The following is a 21113-nucleotide window of genomic DNA, read 5'->3' on the forward strand; positions in this document are numbered from 1 at the left end:
CTAAAGATTTAAAAGATAATATAACTTTAATATTGTTTTAATAATGTGAACACGGCACCTCAAAACTAAAGACAGAAGACATCAGATTCACGTGCTTTACTCACAAACAGTGTTGACATTTAGTCTCATCCAAACGTGATTATTTGCACCTGATGTGACAGAGCTGTCTGCGTCATGGAGTCTCTGTCTGTGTGATTGAGGTGTCATTATGTGTGTGTGTGTGTGTGTGTGTGTGTGTGTGTGTGTGTGTGTGTGTGTGTGTGTGTGTGTGTGTGTGTGTGTGTGTCGGGTCAGGGTGTGTTCTGTGTACAGGTGAGGCAGGTAAGGGCTGCTGGGTGGTGGCAAGATCATGATGTCACGGCAAGGCTTTGGGTCAAAACACAAAGGAGGGAGGGGTGACAAGACAAAACACACACACACACACACACAAAGAAAACACTACAAATGAGTCGAGAGAGAAGTGAGTGGGAGAGTGAGAAGGGTGTGTGTTTGAGGAAGAGTAAAGGAGAAAGCTAGTGTCTCTCTTTATAATTTATTATATTTGAGAAAGACGGAGGGGGAGCAATGCAGAGGCCCAGCAGTTGTCATGTAAGTGTGTATGTGTGTGTGTGTGTGTGCATGTGTGTGCATGCCTAAGCGCGTGTGTCTTCTGCCTTCATTCATTGCTGTATATATTATATTGGATTGTTGTAATTAGTATTGGATCGGTCCTTATCATTGGAGAATTATCGGTATGTAGACTTTGAGGTCGTTTGGACTGGATTCTGTTAGAATCAACGAAGCGTGCTCATTTTGAGTTGAATTGTACAGGTTTTTTCACCGCACGCTATTGTGCAGTAATGCAGCACACTATGAAACCTAACAAAACAAATATCCTGAAGTAATCCGCCAAAGTCTCTGCCCACACCTTCCTCTTAAATCACATCTCTCTCTCTCTTTACCCTTCCTTACAGTTTATCTGGTTTGGATTAATCAAGGATTATTTGTTATATTTTCTGTCTGAGCTGTTCTGACCTACATCCATAAAATGCACTGTGTACGCCTTAAATGTCATGTCATAAATGTCATCAGTACCCAAAATGGACACTGATTAATTAAGCACTTAAGCCCTAAACTTTGTTGTATAACAAATATCGCAAAAGGCCAATGACTGGCTATTTTCTCAATTCTTGATTTATTTTTAAGATGTTAAAATGTTTTTGAAAAAACAGGGTTAATGTGGTTAAGAAGTTCAAATGTTTTTAAAGATTTGATTTTTTTTAAATGAGATTGTTAATGTGTTTCTCTGTCATGCACATACAGTATAGTGAAGTGTGTTGGTGTGTGTGTTTTGTGTGCAGTTCTCCAGGGACCAGTTCATCATGGACTGCTCCTCTGAGAAGCTCCACAGAGAGTTGGAGGAGGAGCTGAAGATGAGCTCAGAGGAACCAAGAAGCCACGCGTGGTACCATGGAGCTATACCCAGACAGGTAACACATAAACTCACACACACCACAAGATGTGAGTCCCTCTGTTTAAAGGTAGGGTAAGTGATATTTTTGGGTTAAAACAAAGTTTTTTGTTAAAAGGTTAAAACACTATATAGTAATAATTGCTATAGAGTGTTTGTTCAGTCACAGGGGTCTCCCCGTCTCTCCAGCTCTTTAATAAACTGAAAATACATTTTCAGGTATAGGTGACAAACTTTCAGCCAATCAGGAGAGAGTACCCATTTATCAGCTTACGTTTTTTATAGTGGATACAAATGATCCAAATGATCCGGACCTGAAAATGTATTTTTTGTTTAATAAAGAGGTGGAGAGACAGGGAGACTCCTGTTACTGAACAAACACTCTATAGCAACTGATATATATCAAAATATAGAGCTACTTAACACGTATTTAATCAAAGAAAATCACTTACCCTACCTTTAACAATGTGGTTGATTGGTGACCGGTCCAACCAGATCAGCTATTATTAGAATGTCAGCCAACACACACACACACACACACACACACACACACACACACACACACACACACACACACACACACACACACACACACACACGTTACTGGCACCTTAAAACAACGGCCTCCATAGCAAAACTGTGGTTATAACATCAGGCCAATGACACCAGCCCCTGTGTGTGTGTGTGTGTGTGTGTGTGTGTGTGTGTGTGTGTGTGTGTGTGTGTGTGTGTGTGTGTGTGTGTGTGTGTGTGTGTGTGTGTGTGTGTGTGTGTGTGTGTGTGTGTGTGTGTGTGTGTGTGTGTGTGTGTGTGTGTGTGTGTGTGTGTGTGTGTGTGTGTGTGTGTGTCCGAGAGAGAGCCATGTGAAAGCCCAGCCTTCATAAAGCTCAGCACAGAGATGTAATCAATTTTAATAAGCCCTTTCCTTTCCTCCGTCTAAAGTAAACTAACATCACACAGCCTACAATAAAAACACTTACTTAAAGTATGTGTGTGTGTGTGTGTGTGTGTGTGTGTGTGTGTGTGTGTGTGTGTGTGTGTGTGTGTGTGTGTGTGTGTGTGTGTGTGTATATAGAGAGAGAGAGAGAGAGAGAGAGAGAGAGAGACACACACAGAGAGAGCAGACCTGCATCTGATGTGTTGGATGTTTCATAAAGCTTATGCTAGAGCCAAACTATTAATTCTACAGTAAAAACCGATACGATGAGCATCTTTATAAAGAGGTGCCTCACATATCTATAAGAGACAGCTGGTACTGTGCTCATAAAATAACCATCAGTATTGCAGCTATAGTGCACCATTATTAGATTTAATGAAACCTTAGCACTATAAACACAAGGACAAAAATCCTCATTCAGGGGCGCCATTTGGCGTCCCAGCCAGGGGATATGGCAATTGCCTCTCCCTATAGCGTTTGCATTTAACCTCAAATTCACATTTTCTCCACCTCTGAAAGTGTTTTGCAGTTTAACCCATTTAGACCAGGAAAGAATCTGTGTCAGATTTCTTTGGCTATTAAAAAATAGCAGATATACAAGCTCGTAGCACCGAGTGCGGCGCTACGAGCTTGTAGATCTGCTATTTTTTCTAAATCGTCAACATTTTTGCAAATCCTTGAATACTATGATAACTTGTGAAACGGGACATTCTGCATAATGAGTACTTTTACTTTTGGTACTTTAAGTATATTTTGATGCCAATACTTTTGAACTCGAAGTACATTTTGTACAAGAGTATTTACCTTGCAGTTTTGATACTTTTACTTAAGTAAAACATTTGAGTACTTTTTCCACCACTGCTATTTTCAATACTTTTGAAACAGGGCTTACGTGGTCACTGATCTTGCTATCCTCTATTTAATTTTCTTTAATATGCTCATTTCTAGGTGGCAGAGAACCTGGTGCAGAGAGATGGAGATTTCCTGCTCCGTGACTCACTGTCCAGCCCAGGATGTTACGTTCTGACCTGCCAATGGCGTAATGTCGCTCAGCACTTTAAAATCACCAAACAGGTAGGACGGCAGACTGAGACAATGATAGAAATCTGGGCAATAATGCCTTAGAACAGTGGTTCTCAAAGTGGGGTCCAGGGACCCCCAGGGGTCCTTGGGGAGGTTCCTAGGGGGTCCTCAGCAAAATTAGTTAATAATCTTGCAGTTATTTTAACCACTTTAGCCATATTTTAAACTTTGGCTATTAAAAAAATAGCAGATCTACAAGCTCACAGCGCGTCACTTCGTGCAGCGCTGTGAGCTTGTACATCTGCTATTTTTGAACATTTTTGTTCATTTTTGTCAAGCATCAGTAGTCAGTAACAGACAGAGCAGGTGTTAACTCCTCATATAGGGATCAAGTGTGGTTGTGGAGCCTGATGGCTGCAGGCACAAAAGACTGTCTTTGTGGTGTGCCGAGGAGGGATAATTCTGTGGCTGAACAGACTGTAACAGAAAATAATAACTATCTATAACCATTCCTCGTTAGGTGGTGACACTGAATGAAGCATACTCCAGAGTGGAGTACCGGCTGGAGAGGGAGGGGTTCGACAGTGTCCCCGCCCTGATCAGATACTACGTTGGCAACAGGAAACCTGTCTCGCAGGTGGGTTTAGATATGACATATTAGCGTAGTTTAGAGTCACTGCCAAAAGGCTAATACAATACAATACAATTAACCCATTCAATCTGGGAACACATCTCTGTCATTTTAGATTTCTTTGGCTATATTATAGCAGATATACAAGCTCATATATACAAGCTCACAGATATACAAGCTCATAGCGTGGCACTCGGTGTAGATCGGTGTAGATCTGCTTTATTCTTTTTTTTTTCGTAGCCTATATATTTTTTCAAGCGAACATTTGTAAAATATTTAGTTCCAGGGACCCCCAGAAGCTAAGATTTGAGTTACAAATGTTCTCTTTCAAAATATATATATATTCAAAGATTTGCACACATTTTCACGATTTTTCAAAAATAGCAGATCCAGTCCAAGCGATACTTTGAAGCTTGCGATCTGGGAAAAGAGCTCATTCTTTTGGGAGAATAAATTCCCTAATTACTCCATGAGAAAAAGGAAAGGGGGAAATTGTCCAAACATCACATTAGTTCTTATTGAGGTCTCGTGATCCTTACACTTCTGTACACACAACCAGAGCAGCTGTTAGCTGATCTGCTTTCAAGTAAACACATCCATCAATATTACTGACCAGTGCTGCTCCAAAGGTGAATTATCCAATTAACTGCAGCAATCTATTCATTAACGTGTGAACTGTGCGTACAGATCACTATGGTAAAGTTCAGCTGATTGAACTGGACAAAGACTAGTTTTCAACAGTGGTGGAAAAAGTGCTCACATGATTTACTCAAGTAAAAGTATCAATACTGCAATGTAGAAATACTATGTTAAGTCTGTCTGGGAATTTGGAATTCTAAATTTTTTTTTGTTTGATTGATTGTTCATTCATTGATTCTCGATTGATTACAGGTGGTGGGGGCCATCATCTTCCAGCCTATCAACCGAGCGCTACCGCTGCGCTGTCTGGAGGAGAAGTACGGATTGGTCGGTAACCACCGGGAGGCGGGGCTAACGGAGAAGCGGAACCAGAAACGATTCAGCCTCAACATCACCAACGGCCACTCCCACGACAACACACACGCTCACCATGACCACACACACATACAGGACAGCAGAGGCAATCAGCTCAGGTCAGAGCATACACACACACACACACACACGTGCACACATTCAGTATCAGTAATCACAATGCACAACTATACTTCAATTAATCCATTAGACCTGGGGCCGATTCTACAAATGCTTTCTAAATCAGTAGTTCTCAAACTTTTTCGTGCCAAGGGGACCCCCAAACTGATATGTATTTGGCCGCGGACCCCCATCTGAACATGTTTTGTGCCAGGGACCCCCCCCCCCCCAGGAGAGAAGATTTGAGTTGAACATTTTGAAATGGTTCAACATTTTTCAAAAACTTTCAAGACTTTTCAAAAAGTCTTAGATGGTTTAGAACCACTGTTCTAAACCATTGTTCTACATCCTAAGAGTTTTCAGAAAAACGTGCTAAAATGTAAAATGACACCCTGCTTTCCCGGTTTGAGCCCTATTTAAACTTCGATCTACAAGCTCACAACTTCTAGATCTGCTATTTTCAAAAGAGTTTCATACATTTTAGACATACTGTATGGATATAGATATAGATGTTGGCGTATTTTAATTTATGCTTACTAGAAGGTTGTAATATATTCCAATGCATTTCTTTTTTTTTCTTCTTTTTTTTGTGCCAATAAATATTATTAATGATGGTTAAACTTTTTTCACTCAGGTTGAAGGACAGGTGTGGCAGCCAACCAGCAAGCCTCAACCAGGTTCAGGAGCGACGACGCCCCCTTAAGACACACCAATCAGAAAGCTTCCTCCCTCTTGGTAGGTAATAGGTCATCTCATTCATTGGTAGAACGCTTAGCACACCCTGAACTCTAGGCATTCATGCAATCACCAGCACCACACTACATGACCTCATGCACACCTCATACTAAGGTCCACAATGATTATAGTGTGTCAGCTGTATGTTACGTACTGTACATGTGACATGTTTTTATCATGATCGAATAAAATATATCAATCAATCAATCAAAAAACTCCTGTCCTCTCCTCTCCTCTCCCCTCCCTAGGGTCCAGATCACAGCCCCAGCATCCAGACACACTCCTTCCCAGCCCCGGCCCCAAGTCTCCAGTATTTCGGACGGGCAGCGAGCCAGTCCTGAGCCCCACTTTCCCGCGGAGATCCACAGAGCCCCTGGCAGGTGTGTGTGTGTGGTCGTTTGTCTGCTTATGTTTCTGGGAACAACAATGATTAGGTTCAGTAATAAGAATGCCCCACTGGCAAGTAAAACTAATCAGTCTTACTGTCCAGGCGCTTGGCAAGCCTCTAGGTATTTTCATTTGCCCCCAAAATTATTAGCATGTGAATGGAAAAATGCAATTTAAAAGTATCCTGGATCATATTTGGTTCCATATTTCAGCAAGTGATTTCAATTTCAGATAATATAAAACAAGCCACTATGTTGAGCCAAGGGTCTGGATATGAGATATGGAAGTGTCTATGATAAGCAAGATAACTGAGTTGATATCTATACTATAATGTGTGTGTGTGTGTGTGTGTGTGTGTGTGTGTGTGTGTGTGTGTGTGTGTGTGTGTGTGTGTGTGTGTGTGTGTGTGTGTGTGTGTGTGTGTGTGTGTGTGTGTGTGTGTGTGTGTGTGTGTGTGTGTGTGTGTGTGTGTCTGGCATAAATTCGGTCTCAAACTTGGCGTGTAATATAATCATATTGCCCGTGGGTCTGAGAAAGAGGCCGAAATAATTCTTGGTGTGTTCGGGAGATTGTATGCATCGGCTTCCCTGATTGGCCAACCCAAACGGTCCGTCTTTCTGATTGGCTAGAGCTTGCCATTTCCTGCGACAGGTTGCGTCTATGTATGGTTTCAGAGGTGTTTTATACCTCCTGGAGGTTGGCATGTGAGACTAGTACCTCCTAACCTCCTCATCTAACAATGTCTCAAAACTATCGCTGCTTCCTACTGCTAGCAGAATCAAGCCTTGGGCAGAACGCAGAAACCAAACTAAATAAATCATGCACACCCTTGAACTGCTGCCCAGTGCCCACAGTCACACAATGTTCTGTCTTTCTTCGGCTAGTTAGAACATCTCAGAGGTGCAAGAACATCCAAACTTTGTTCTGACAGGCACTGCCAGCGTTCTTAATGACATAATTTTGTCCTCAATTACCTACCCTGTCCAAACACATTTCGGACATCAGTTGGGAGTATGCAGCAGACTTTTCATCCTCCCTCTTACCTACTTTATACACAGATTTTTTTCAGTTTGTCTCTTATGTTTTTGATGCTTCTGCCTCTCTTATTTTATCTGTCAAAAAGTTAGAATATGGAGACATATTCCCGACAACAGCGATGTACATTATGTGTTGTTTGTCAACAATTGATCTGATGAAGGTTGACAGATTGAAACGTTATTCAAAATAGACATTTTGAGAAAAACCTGAGAGCCTGTCGTGAGTCTTCCTCCTTCTTTGTCTGTTATTATTGTTCTGACAGCGTATCTCTTTAGGTTCAGTACACTCCAGAGAGGCTGAGATAAATAACATGTTGTACTCTCTGTGTCTACAGGCCAGGCCATCCGGGGTTCAGACAGCCAGCTGTGTCCCAAACCGCCCCCCAAACCCAGCAAGGTGCCCATGCTGCGACTCCCTCTCTCCCTCCACCTCCATCCCCTGGATCATCTCACATCCTCCTCGCCCTCCTCCACCGGCCTTACAGCTCCTCCATTAGAAAGCACCAACTGTGTGTGGAGGAATGGAGGTATAAACCACTTATACCTTCCTTTACATTTTCAGTCGTCATGCAGGAATATAATTACGTTTTTGAGTTTATTGAATTACCCACTATTATTAAATATGACTTCAAATGCTGATGAACTATCATCAAGTTAAGGGATACTATTTATTTATTTATCTATCACTTAATTGTGGGAAACCGTTCAGGTCCGCGGCCAAATACATATACATTTGGGGGGTCCTTCGTGCGAAAAAGGTTTGAGAACTACTGATTTAGAAGGCATTTGTAGAATGGGCCTCAGGTTTCAATGGGTTAATGTCCCTTCTTTGGTCGCTCCACAGCCTCCATGGTGCCCCCTGCGCCCCCAGCCAAGCCCCTGAAGTTCCAGCACCAGCTACAGATCCCTGCCAACCCCCAGAGTACCATGATGCCTACTGCCGTTCGTCCTGCTAGCATGGACCAGCCGCCGGATTCAAACCGGGACACAGAACACAGTGACAGCCAGCCGCCCAGCCCTGCACCGCTCAGCCCACAGGAGTGGGAGGGGCCAATTAGAGCCGTATTAGACCACACCCCCAACTGCCAAGGTTATTTTAGCTTTGAGTTTTCCTTTCGTTTTGACTTCATGTTTTCAATTTCATTTTTTTTGTTTTTTTGGTGGGTTTGCTAGTTTAAGTTTAAGTTTCAGTTTTATTTTGTGAAAAGGGCTTAACTTTTTTTTTCTTTCTTTTTTTAAACTATTTTTAGTGTTAGTTTTCATTTATTTTTCATTGTTATGGGGTACATCATGGCAGCTCTGAAAATAGCAGATCTACAAGCTCACAATGCATCTTTGGCTATGTTTTAAAAGAAGAATATTGGATACTGACTAAAACTAAGGACATTTTCTCTGTGATTTTAGTTTGTTTTAGTTCGTTTGTAAACACACAATACAGTTTCGATAGTTTTTTTTTGTAAAGCCTCGTTTTTATATAGCCTCGTGTTAAGCCAAATGTTTTTTTCTAAGTTCTAATTTGAATGACTCGTCGTTAACAATAATAACCCCGCCTCTCACTCACCATCACAGACACACCACACACCCACGAGCTGCAGCCACCGTCCTGCAGCTACGTGGAGCGCCTGAGGAGAGAAGAAGGGCTGGAAGGAGACGCAGGAGGGAGAGAGGAGGACAACGACGCGGAGGGGAGCGGGAGGAGAGCGCTGGACAGGAGCTCCTATCACCACGCCATCGCGGCCCTGGAGAACAGCGAAGGAGAGGAGGAGGACGGCGGCGGGAGGGAAGAAGAGCAAGAGAAAAGGAGGAGAGAAAAGGAGAGGACGGCGGCGTTCCGGTGCCCGGTGTTCGAGACGGAGTCGGCGTTCCGTCCGGCGGACTTCGGTTCCCGTCTCCTGCCGCCGGAGAACAAGCCGCTGGAGATGGTGGTTCTGAAGAGAGCCAAGGAGCTGCTGCTGGACCACAACCACCACAGCATAGCCAGACACCTGCTGATGGCTGACTGCCTGGTACGCATGCATATACGTGCAAAACAGTGGTGGAATACGTATTCACATTTCTTTAAAGGCATACTAGGTAACGTTTTCAACAAAAATAAAGTTAAATTGTATATCTTTTGTGAGTGGCAAAAGTTTCACAACACCCACTCCATGAATTTCACCCCCGGAAGCCTTTTATTTATATATTTACTATTGAACGGTGAAGGGGGGGACTTTCCCGGGGAAATGACGTCATCTGGCCGGAAAACGGAGGCGGAAATGCACTGGTTTCCTGTTTGGCCAGGAACTACCGCAACAGTTTCCTGTTTGGCCAGGAACTACCGCGCTAATAACAAAAAGGAACCTCACGCTGATTTTAAGAGAATGTAGGATTGGAAGATCGAAAAAGAACAGAAAAAGAAAGCACAGCTCATGGTAACTAATGCTCCACTGGCTAAGAGAAACGATCCGTAGATAGTATAAAACAATTAAAAGATCGCTTTTTGAAACGCTTCCGGCTTCCGGTGAAAACGAATGGAATTCTGGGTAATCGAGGAATACGGAAATTGTATGCAGTGACGGTAGTGACCAGCAGAGGTTGCTAAAAATCGTTATTTGTGATTTTGCATTGTACAACTTTAAGTATCAATACTGCAATGTAGAAATACTCTGTTAGAAGCAAAAGGCCTGTGTTCATGAGTGTTCACTGAATGTTACTTGAGTAATAGTACAAAAGTACCCACTGTAGAGGCAGGACAGGCCTGCCCAACTAAGATCTCGCCTCCCCTAGAAAACCCAAATATCCCGAAAAGGTGTCATTTTATGAGTGTGTCATTGCGTGACCGTCCTCAAAGTCACGCATCCAACAAGCTTTGAACTGAGAAGATTGGACCTTCCGTTCCAGAGATAATGGCCAAAACATCTTGAAAACGGCCACTTTGGCCGATTTTCGATCGCCGATTTTCGAGGGGTGGGGGGTCGGGGGGCCCCCAATTCAAAATTTACTTGAGTAAAAGTACAAAAGTATTGGTAACAAAATGTACTTAAAGTACCAAAAGTAAAAGTACTAAAATGTTTGAAAATAGCAGATCTACAAGCTCACAACGCGTCACATCGCGACGCGTTGTGAGCTTGTAGATCTGCTCAAATTGTCTAGGTATAAAATAGGGCCAAAGTAATGTATGTTTTATAATGTAATACTTTATATCTGCAAAGTAACTAGTAACTAAAGTTTTCAAATAATTGTAGTGGAAAGTACAATATTTGCCTCTGAGATGTAGTGCTGTAGAAGTAAAAGTATAGACAATTGGAAATACTCCGGTAAAGTAAGAGTACCTCAAAATTGTACTTAAGTACAGTACTTGAGTAATGTACTTAGCTACTTTACACAACTGCATGCAAGTGTACAGGTAGACACACTCACGTTACACATAGACACACACTCTAAATCTGCAGGTAAACATGTTTACTGCTGCTCTTAAAAGCAGTTCCTCTCCCTCTGACTGCCAGTATTGTAGAGAATTAGATTAAAACTAAGCCTGCTGCCCAGGTTGTTGTTGCTGCTGCTCACATTAAAAAGAATCGCATGATGCGCCGCTATCACAGCGCAGCGACATAAACAGCCCTGAAAAAACAACAGCTGTCCAACCACACACACATACTGTTCACACACACAATTATAGAATTATGAGACGACAGATTATCAGACAGTTGTCTATCAGACAGACAGACAGACGGTCCAGGCACCCTAGGCTGCAATGCCAGCCTGACAGCATGTCGCGGGTTCGACTCCCGTTCCCGACGACCTTTGCCATTTCCTGTCAGCCTACTTTCCCTCTATCCCTCTCTAAATAAAAGGCATAAAAAGCCCCAACAAAAATCCCCTCCCAAAAAAAATACGTGTTGTAAAACCTGGTTGGATGTGTGTCTCTTTTTGTTTTCTCAGGTTGCTAGGATACTGGGTGTGTCCGAGGAAGTGAAAGAGCAGATGGGCGTGGCTTCGGGTCTGGAACTGGTGACTCTGCCACACGGTCAACAGCTGAGACTGGACCTGTTGGAGAGGTATATACGCACTCTCTGTGAACGACCAGAGACCTTGTAATCTCCATATTTCAGCCTTTTTTGCACAAAATGTTCAAAAATAGCAGATCTACAAGCTCATAACGCGGCACGAAGTGACGCGCTATGAGCTTGTAGATCTGCTATTTTTGAATAGCCACAAGTATAAACTTTGGTTAAAGTTTTTCATAAAGTTTTTCATAAATTAAACTTTTTTGCACAAATGTTCAAGATTTTTCAAAAATAGACAAAAGTATAAAATAATGGTTAAAGTTTACTTTGTCAAGTAGCAAAAAATAGCCGATCTATAAGCTATTAATGATACCACACGTGAGCTTGTAGACCTGCTTCTTTTTTTTTAATGAAAGTGTAAGTGGTTAAGTCTGGTTTTTATAAATACCGAAAAAATTAAAAGCATTAACAAGAGCTTGTGACTAAGTAGTGCATTGAATCCGTTGGAACACATGGTTCCTTATTTTGTGGAAAAGTAACAGTTTTTTGACATTCATGGCGATGTTCTACTCTGAGAAATCCTATTTGGTTACATTTGTACACGCACGTGCACACACACACACACACACACACACACACACACACACACACACACACACACACACACACACACACACACACACACACACACACACACACACACACACACACACACACACACACACACACACACACACACACACACACAGAGAGGAGTATAAAGTGGCGAGTCCATGGGGACTCATGATTCAACTTTGATCCAATTTTCATGCCTGCCGGCTTGACTTGGGTTTAGTTTCTGTGACCTTTGACTTGGATTGGCCAGTACAGTATGTGTGACATGGATCTGAACGCCGTACTTGTCATATTTATGGATGCATCTGGTAGCCTATGACTCAGATGCATTAAATTGTTGGTTCTGCTATTCTCTGCCGTTCTCTGCACGGAACACCATCACGCGACAAAACATTTGATTTAAGGCAGTAGTTCCCAAACTGTGTGGCGTGAGAAAAAGTCCAGGAGTGGGATGTTGTGACAGCCACACATTATTGCAATATATACAACTATACAAAAAGTTATTCATTCATTATTCATTTATTTACTTTATCAGTACCTTGTGTGCATTGCGTCTCAATTCCCAATACAGAGGCAAATTATTTACCTCAAAAATGTACAAAACAATATAAGCACTTTCAGCCTTTTTCAATGAGGACCTCAGGTATGATGTTTTATGGATGAAAGTGTCTTGGCATTCATACATTAACTACATGAACCCTAACCTCCCTATTGATGGGTGTGTCATAATAGGCAAACATTTGGCCAAACTAGGCGAACATTCAGTGAAAATTGGCGCTCTACTAGCTCATAGCTGATCACAACGCTATTTTCGGCTGTGTTTTGGTGCGTTTCGAGCTTGCAGATCTGCTACTTACTTAATTTACGTAAAACACAAAAAGTTAGAATATGGAGATAAGAGGTTTCTGCCCGACAGTGACGATATATAGGGTTTAAGTGGTTTACGGGTCATAATGCTTGTGAAAAAGACTGCTGCTTGGTCTCCCCCAGACATCACACCATGGCGATTGGCGTGGCCGTGGACATCCTGGGATGCACGGGCAGCGTGGAGGAGCGGGCGACCACGCTGAACCGCATCATCCTGGTCGCCATGGAGCTGAAGGACGCCGTGGGTGACCTGTACGCTTTCACCGCTCTGATGAAGGCCCTGGACCTGCCACAGGTAGCGCGCACACACACACACACGCACGCGCACACACACACACACACACACACACACACACACACACACACACACACACAGCACACACACACACACAGTGGTGTGTAAAGCAACTAAGTACACTTACTTAAGTACTGTACTTAAGTACACTTTTGAGGAATTTTTACTTTACTGGAGTATTTCCCATTTCCAATACTCCACTCCACTCTCAGAGGCAAATATTGTACTTTGACTCTTAAAGGTAGCAGATCTACAAGCTCAAACTTTTAGAATTTGAATCCTGAAAAGTAACAGTTTGGGACATAATGAGGTTTCCACCCGACAAGAGACGATATACCTCACTGACTGGAGTCCCCCAGGGGTCTGTCCTTGGCCCTCTAATTTTTTTCCCCCTCTACACCAAATCTCGTGGTTGACAATAATAGCCATTTTCACCAAATGTTGGCCTACTATGACATAATGCCCAAGGATAAGAATAGGGGTGACGCTAGGGTTCATGTGATTGAATACAGACACACTCATAATACTAAGAAAACAATTACAGTCATACCCAGTAGAGTAGCCCTGCCAGGGACTGCGGTAGAAGTTTGCTTCCCCCATGCAGGAGACAGACCCGCGCTTGAATCCTAGGTGGTTAACCCATTAAGACCTGGAACTTCTTGATTTGAGCAAAAAAAACAACATTATTTTACACTTTGGCTATTCAAAAATAGCAGATATACAAGCTCGTAGCGCGGCACCGAGTGCCGCGCTACGAGCTTGTAGATCTGCTATTTTTGAGAAATCGTGAAAATGTGTGCAAATCTTGGAATATAAGTAAGTAAGTAAGTAGGTCGGGAGATGGCTTATTGTCGGTATCAGCCGAGTAACACGCGGGAGTCTGTCCCCGTTACTATGCGCTAGACCCCTGGGAGATGGATTGCTGAGGTGGAGCGCCACACCTATCCTCAGCTCCCAGTACTTACCGCACGACTTACCGCACCCAAGCCGTGCTACTCATGCGCTGAGTTGGCGGTGCCCGGGATCGAACCCATGACCTTGTGGTCTGAAGGCGAGAGCTCTACCGACTGAGCTACCCGGACACTTGGAATATATATTGTTTTAAAGTGCATTTTTATCTAAAATCTTTGCTTCTGGGGGGTCCCTGGAACAAAATATTTTGAGATAGGAGTCGGCGGCCAAATACATATACGTTTGGGGGTCCTTGACGTGAAAACATTTGAGCACCACTGATATAAAAACTTCTTTTTTTTTCAGAATACTGTTGGGATTTAGAAAACATTTGTAGAATCGGCTTCAGGTCTTAATGGGTTAAACATGCACACATAATATTCTTGACTGCTCCACCGCCCCCCCCCTCCTCTCTCTCTATTTGTATTGATCAGAATCCCCAGAAGGAAACCGGAGCACACACACACACACACACACAGCTGTGTGATTGTTATTTGATGACAACGAACGATGCATCTTCGTCAGAGAGTAAAGTGTTGCTTCTCTGTGGTTCTATGTGTGCGTTTGTAGATCAGCCGTTTGGAGCAGACATGGACCGCACTGAGAAGGAGCTACACACAGACGGCCATCAACTACGAGAAAACACTTAAACCCTTCTACAAGAGCCTGTATGAGGGCACAGGTACTGGAAGCACACATGTGTGTGCACACACACACACACACACACACACACACACACACACACACACACACACACACACACACACACTTGCTTGGATTTTTCAAGATTTTTTTAACAAAATTTGTTTCCAGACACATTTTTTTTCTTACACAAATCCAGTATTTTCTTTTATTTTTTACAATACTGTGTTTTCTCTTATCATCTTTTCAATACAGTAGCAAATGATGATTATTTTTTTGTCTTGTCTCAAGTGCGCCCTCTGCTGTTTACATCGCGATACATTTTTGATTAAATGGATTTAAATTGTCACCAGTTTGAATCGATTTGAATCGATTTACGATAAATCGTCACATGCCTAGTCTGTGTGCATGCACGACTGCAGTAGATAGATAGATAGATAGATAGATAGATAAATATATAGATAGGTAGATACTGTACCTTTATTGATCCCGAGGGGGAACTCAGTCGCCCAAAGGCAGCACAGCAGTTAAGAGTTACAGAGTTACTGTCGTATACAGCCATACAAAGGCAAGGAAAACATTAAGAAGCACCGACAACACTAAACAACAAAATACAGTTCTCATCAGCTCTCCTTTAGCTCTCCTGATTGTTATTGCCTGCAGGTGTTCCTCTCCTAAAGCAGGTAGGAGAAGGAGAGAGAGAGAGAGAGAGAGAGAGAAAGAGAGATAGAGAGAGAGAGAATACACTTCATATAATGAGAAAGAAAGAAAACATTGCAACAAAAAGTACCATCAATGATGAACAAAGAGTATACAACAGTATAAACCCTGTACAAACAGCCTGTAATAGAGAGAGAGAGAGAGTATGTGAGAGTGTGTGGGTTGCAATAAGGTATATCCAGGCCTTTCACCCAGAGCCACACGTAATAAAAGTCACACAAGTAGATAAAGGTTAAACAAGGCCACTCACTCTGATTTGTGATAAACAAACACTGTGGTGTGTGATAAACAAACATTGTTGTCATTCTCAGCCTCCCTCCCCCCTGTGGTGTGTGTGCCTCTGCTGCTGCCCCTCCTCGCCCTGATGGAGCGGCCGTCAATCACTCCCGAGGGGGCGGAGCTGTGGGAGACCAGCGAGCAGGGCTGTGACATCATGCTGCGCCACCTGCAGGCCGCCCGCGGCGTTGCGCACAACGCACACAGCTACACGGCCAACGCACAGACGGCTTTACAAGGTAACCCACAGTTTAGCCTTTATGGTTTACTGTATGTAATCCCATCTGATCTCACACAAGCTATACATATATATCGTCGCTGTCCTGTTGGAAACCTTGTATATCCCATACTGTTACTTTTCAGAAAAAGAAAAAAAAAAGAGCCTGTGTTCCACAGGATCCAGTGCAGTTATTATTCAGTCACAAGCGCTTGTTAATACTTTTCAGTATCCATTGATTGGTTCAGTAATTATAAAACAAAACCCACAGACAGACGTCACCACTTTGGCTTTCACTCAAAAATAGCCGATCAAAAATAGCCTATCTACAAGCTCACAACAGCTTGTAGATCTGCAATTTTTGCAACTTTTGTGTGGGTACGGCAATAATCTACAAAACAAAACAAAAAGTTGAATTATGGAGACACAAGGTTTCTCCCCGTCACAACAGCGACTATATATATACATAAAGTACTGTTTTGTACTTTGGGCTCCATGTTAGTGTGTGCACTGTAGGTGTGGACTTCCAGAATTAGTGCAGATTTAGGTAATAACTTTGAAGACTCGAGAAGACTATTTATTTCTTCAAATGCGTCTGTGTGCGTGCGTGTGTGCATGCGTCCGTGCGTGTGTGTGTGTGTGTGTGTGTTCATTCGATGAATTGAGTACAAAGGACCCCAATGGAAACAAGCCATAGTGCTTTCTTGTGTTTAAAATCCTCTTAACAGACCTTGCATTGAACTGTGTACTTCCCTGTGCTTGTCTTTGCAACTTTACACTTAATTAAATTATTCAATCAATCACTGTGTGTGCGCGTGTGTAGGCTTCCAGTGCGACGAAGACCTCCTGGAAGTGTTCAAGACAGACTTTCAGCTGCGGCTGCTCTGGGGGAGCCGCGGAGCCACCGTCAACCAGTCCGATCGCTTCAACAAGTTCTCCCTCATCCTCACCGCGTTGTCACGGAAACTGGAGCCCCCTCCCAAAACACACACCCAGATCTGACGAGCGGAGAGAGGAGCACGGACTTTCTGAGAAAGATATTTTCTCTTCCTTGTTTGTTGTTGGAGTAACGTTAGCGGTTGGAGTGGAAAAACACATTCTGCAAGCCGCTCCGTTGTCCACAGTGTGTTTTGAAACACTCTCGACAGACAGTGTGTTACTCAGTAGCGTGCACTCCTGCTGATAGGTCTGATAGATCTGTTCTGTGGTGCAGTGGTTTCTCAAAACGTTTCAGTTTCAAGGAAAACCCATAACTCTGAGAGTGTACAAATGAAACCATTTGGTTCCATTTGTACGCTCTCTGAGTTACAGACCTGTAAGGGTCCATTTGGTTCCATTTGTACTCTCTCTGAGTTACAGACCTGTAAGGGTCCATTTGGTTCCATTTGTACGCTCTCTGAGTTACAGACCTGTAAGGGTCCATTTGGTTCCATTTGTACTCTCTCTGAGTTAGACCTGTAAGGGTCCATTTGCACACTCTCTGAGTTACAGACCCGAAAGGGTCCTTTGGTTCCATTCGTACACTCTCTGAGTTACAGACCCGTAAGGGTCCATTTGGTTCCATTTGTACACTCTCTTACAGACCCCCCCCCCCCAAGGAACCCTGAAGATCCCACTTTGATAATGTCTCGGCTCGATTTGGAGAAAAGCGGTGAAATAGTTCCAAACAGAGCTGTGGATGGACTGACTGACTGACTGAATATGACCACTAGTGGGAATATTATAGTCAACGGCCATGTTTGTTCCATCGTGCACCTGCTCCCTATACCTGTAACTTCTATGTAGCTTATGATTCAATGCCAGCTGATTTTTTTTTATTTTTTTTATGTTGGACATCTTGCAATGTGATGATGTCATATAATTTAAACACTGAGGATTTTTTTTACTGTGGGGATCATTTAGCCAGAGAACCTAATATGTAGCTCTCACACACACACACGTTCAATGTACAGTATATCTACAGAGTTCATATTGTTATATTGTGGCTTACATACTGTACATACATAGCAGAGTTATTATTGTTATTTTGTGATGGGTTAGAAGACCAGCATGCTTTAATGAAACCTGGGTTCCAGAATGACATGACAACAGCAACCGTTTAACATTTCACTGACCGCAACATACTGTACATACAGAGCAATTTATCATTGCTGACTTGCAGTATGTTAACATTAGTCATAACTCAGGTAATTAACCATTTTCTTCTGAGACTGGATGTATGGATGTCAGCAAAGTACAAAATGCAATGCTTCCTCTTTCACGGAAAAAAAAGTCACGTTTGACTTCCACTCCAGCCAGTAGCAGAAATGGACGCCTTTTTAAAGGGATTGGCCGGTGTTACTGAAACAAATACTTAAAGGGATGCCTTGACATCTTGAATTTTGGTCTATTTATTTCCCACCAAGGTACTTTGGATAAAATGTTTTTTTGTTTTGTTTTTACATTGGCACTCCAATGAAGAGCATTTCCCTTCGTACCAAAGTGTTTTAACTATCAACAAGTAGTGATAGGGGAGGGTTTTGCTTATCGATTATGAAGAAATGTTTTACACACTTAATGTGTCAAACAGCAGTAACATTTTAAAATATCAGTGCATCCCTTTTAGACACTTAAATAGTGTTTTTTATTCCTGGTATAAAAAGACAGAATGGAATAATAAAGCTGTAAGAGGAGGAGGGGACGAACACTCCTGCAGAGCCAGAGCTACTGTATATGGGTAACAGAAATACATATTTAATAATGTTAATGTATAATACAGGTTGTATTATACAACCTGTAAAAAAGCGGGGGGGGGGGGGGGGTCTACATGTCTGTCATATTAGCCTGTTGTCCCCTATGGAGATTCTTGGCTGCTTTAAAATAGGAAAATCATAATTAGTTCGAGGGACAGCGAGTGCATTTTCCGGCAGCGGCAGCTGCCGCGGAGCTGCTGCGGCAGCTGCCGGCGGCGCCAGCTTTGGGAGTGTGCTGCGTTTGTGTAACGCAGTCCCCACCAATATTATTTACGATTCTGTGCCTATCGGTACATAACTCGGACGACTAGCAGACCATCGGCCGGTCGTCGCGGGCACTCGCGCCTGGAGGCGCTCGGGCGCGACTCCTTGGCCTCAAGGTCTGCTGAGTCGGCGCGCCTCCGTCATGGTCCAAAACTATACTTTATCGGCGGAAAAAAGAAGTTGACTGCCGCTCCTCCACCGGCAGTTCCGCGGCAGTTCCGCTGCTCCGCCGGCAGCTGCCGCTCCACCGCCGGCAGTCACTGCCGGCAGCTGCCGCTCCTCCACCGGCAGTTCCGCGGCAGCTTCCGCTGCCGCAAAATGCACTCGCTCCTTCTGATTAGTTCATGTGACCAGTTTTGTGATTTATCCTTTTTGCTGATCGCTAAATATGGATAAACCATCTGATCAATTCATTGAGTTTATAAAAGGAAAAACCCTTCATCTTGGGTGAGATAGTTAATACTTGGATTGAATGACACTGTGTGTGATATAATAGTGTGACATTTATCGTAAGATCTGGTTTGTCCTATTGTACTAATAGCAACAAAACAACAACAACAAAGATCTTAACCCTAGGCATTATTTATGCAAGAACATTTGCACAAATCTGACCAACAACGAAAAAAGAAAGAACATTGAAGTCATTTCATTTAGATGGCCTTGACGAGTATTTTGTTAGCTAATGTGAATTTAGCTAAATATGATCTCAGCATTAACATGTATTATGTTGTTTTTTTTTGTTTTGTTATCCCTGTCCCAGACTGGGTGTATACAAGTACAGAAAATCTGATTTCCAGTCCTCTGAATCTAGACCTTTTGTTGTTTCCTCTAAACATCAGATCTGGATACCACAGGTTTACAAATCTGAATTTCTGTACTTTATGTAAAGACAGACCTAATGGTCTAACTGGTAAAAGTCATTGTGTGAAGTACTAAAGGTGTACATAATTATTTTAAGCATCGGCATGTTAATACTAGACTGTAATATATTTTCTCTAGGAGACTTGACTGTAAAAAGATATTGATGAATTTTAATGTTAAATACATAATAAATATACAATATAATCTGTAGAGGATGATTTTTATGTGTTGTATCAGTAACCGTTTGTGCATTGAGGTGGACAACATTTTCTTGGCCTCATAGCATAATTGCCTAAGTCATATTTTGAAGGTTTTCAGGAAAGAATATTAAATGAAAATTTTGACTTGTTACATTCAAAATCATGTCTGCCTAAGTCAAATTAAATAAGTTAGCCTCAAAGCATAATTGCCTATGTAATTTTTGGAATGTAACTAGCATTCTGGTTGACATATGGCAAGGCTGAAGACAAATGCAATAAGGCACCATGAAGCAGCGGTGTTAGGAGAGTAGAGTTTGGCAAAAATGTCAATTTGGCCAAAAAAACACGTAGGCAATTATGCCATGAGGCTAACGCCATGATGCAACAACAGCAATTATATACGGTACTACCAGAACATCTTTGAAGCAGGTTAGTTGATATTTAGATATTTATATTTAGATTATAAATCTGTCAGTGTCATTCATTTAGATTTTTCATGTATTAACACCAGTGGTGGAAAGTAACTAAATATATTGACTTAAGTGCTGTACTTAAGTAACATTTTGAGGTATTTGTACTTTACGTGAGTATTTCCAATTTCCAATACTTTTACTCCACTACATCTCAGAGGCAAATATTGTACTTTTACTCCACTACAATTATTAGAACATTTTAGTTACTAGTTACTTTTCAGATATAGATTATGATATCATGAAACATACATTAACCACTTTAGCCCTATTTTATACATAGGCTATTTGAATCTACAAGCTCACAAAGCGTCCCATTGCGAGGCATTGTGAGCTTGTAGATCTGCTATTTTTAGATTTTAGTACTTTAAGAACATTTTGATGCCAATACTTTTGAACTTTTACTCAAGTGAATTTTTAATTCTGGATTTTTACTTGTAACAGAGTATTTCTATATTGCAGTATTGGTACTTTTACTTAAGTAAAGAATTTTAGTACTTTTTCCACTACTGATTAACACACGAACAGTTTTTTATTGACAAAACCATGCCTCAAGGTTGTGACATGAACTTGGTCTGAATTCACAGCTTCCTTTATATTAAAGAGTCATGGTAGCACTTCCTGGTTGTACACACCATCCAACATTACAGTATTACCTATGCCAATGGAACAATAAGTAAACCAATGTACTTTTCACTGCTGCTCAT

At 42.2% G+C, this 21113-nt stretch overlaps 1 protein-coding gene across 1 annotated transcript; it reads left to right on the forward strand.

Moving 5' to 3' along the window:
* The first annotated feature begins 464 nt into the window (after window positions 1–464).
* Window positions 465–19508, forward strand: LOC308087595 (breast cancer anti-estrogen resistance protein 3 homolog). The gene is made up of 15 exons (XM_080431559.1): window positions 465–588; window positions 1341–1469; window positions 3336–3461; window positions 3931–4047; window positions 4933–5153; window positions 5786–5886; window positions 6135–6266; window positions 7646–7837; window positions 8155–8400; window positions 8880–9316; window positions 11232–11347; window positions 12902–13073; window positions 14595–14706; window positions 15698–15901; window positions 16703–19508. Exons 1-15 carry the CDS (start codon window positions 565–567, stop codon window positions 16879–16881), a joined length of 2508 nt encoding a protein of 835 aa, XP_080287685.1. The 5' UTR covers window positions 465–564; the 3' UTR covers window positions 16882–19508.
* The last annotated feature ends 1605 nt before the right edge of the window (window positions 19509–21113 follow it).

Source organism: Gymnoscopelus braueri (genome assembly GCF_963280865.1).
Source record: "Gymnoscopelus braueri genome assembly, chromosome: 6".
Taxonomy (NCBI): domain Eukaryota; kingdom Metazoa; phylum Chordata; class Actinopteri; order Myctophiformes; family Myctophidae; genus Gymnoscopelus; species Gymnoscopelus braueri.

What these genes read in the sequence shown, in the direction of transcription:
- LOC308087595 (XM_080431559.1), top strand. Translation starts at nt 565, where the DNA reads ATGCAGAGGCCCAGCAGTTGTCAT. An exon ending in AGAAAGCTTCCTCCCTCTTG is followed by an intron (nt 5,887 to 6,134) that starts GTAGGTAATAGG and finishes TCCCCTCCCTAG; the next exon opens with GGTCCAGATCACAGCCCCAG. An exon ending in AGACTGGACCTGTTGGAGAG is followed by an intron (nt 11,348 to 12,901) that starts GTATATACGCAC and finishes GGTCTCCCCCAG; the next exon opens with ACATCACACCATGGCGATTG.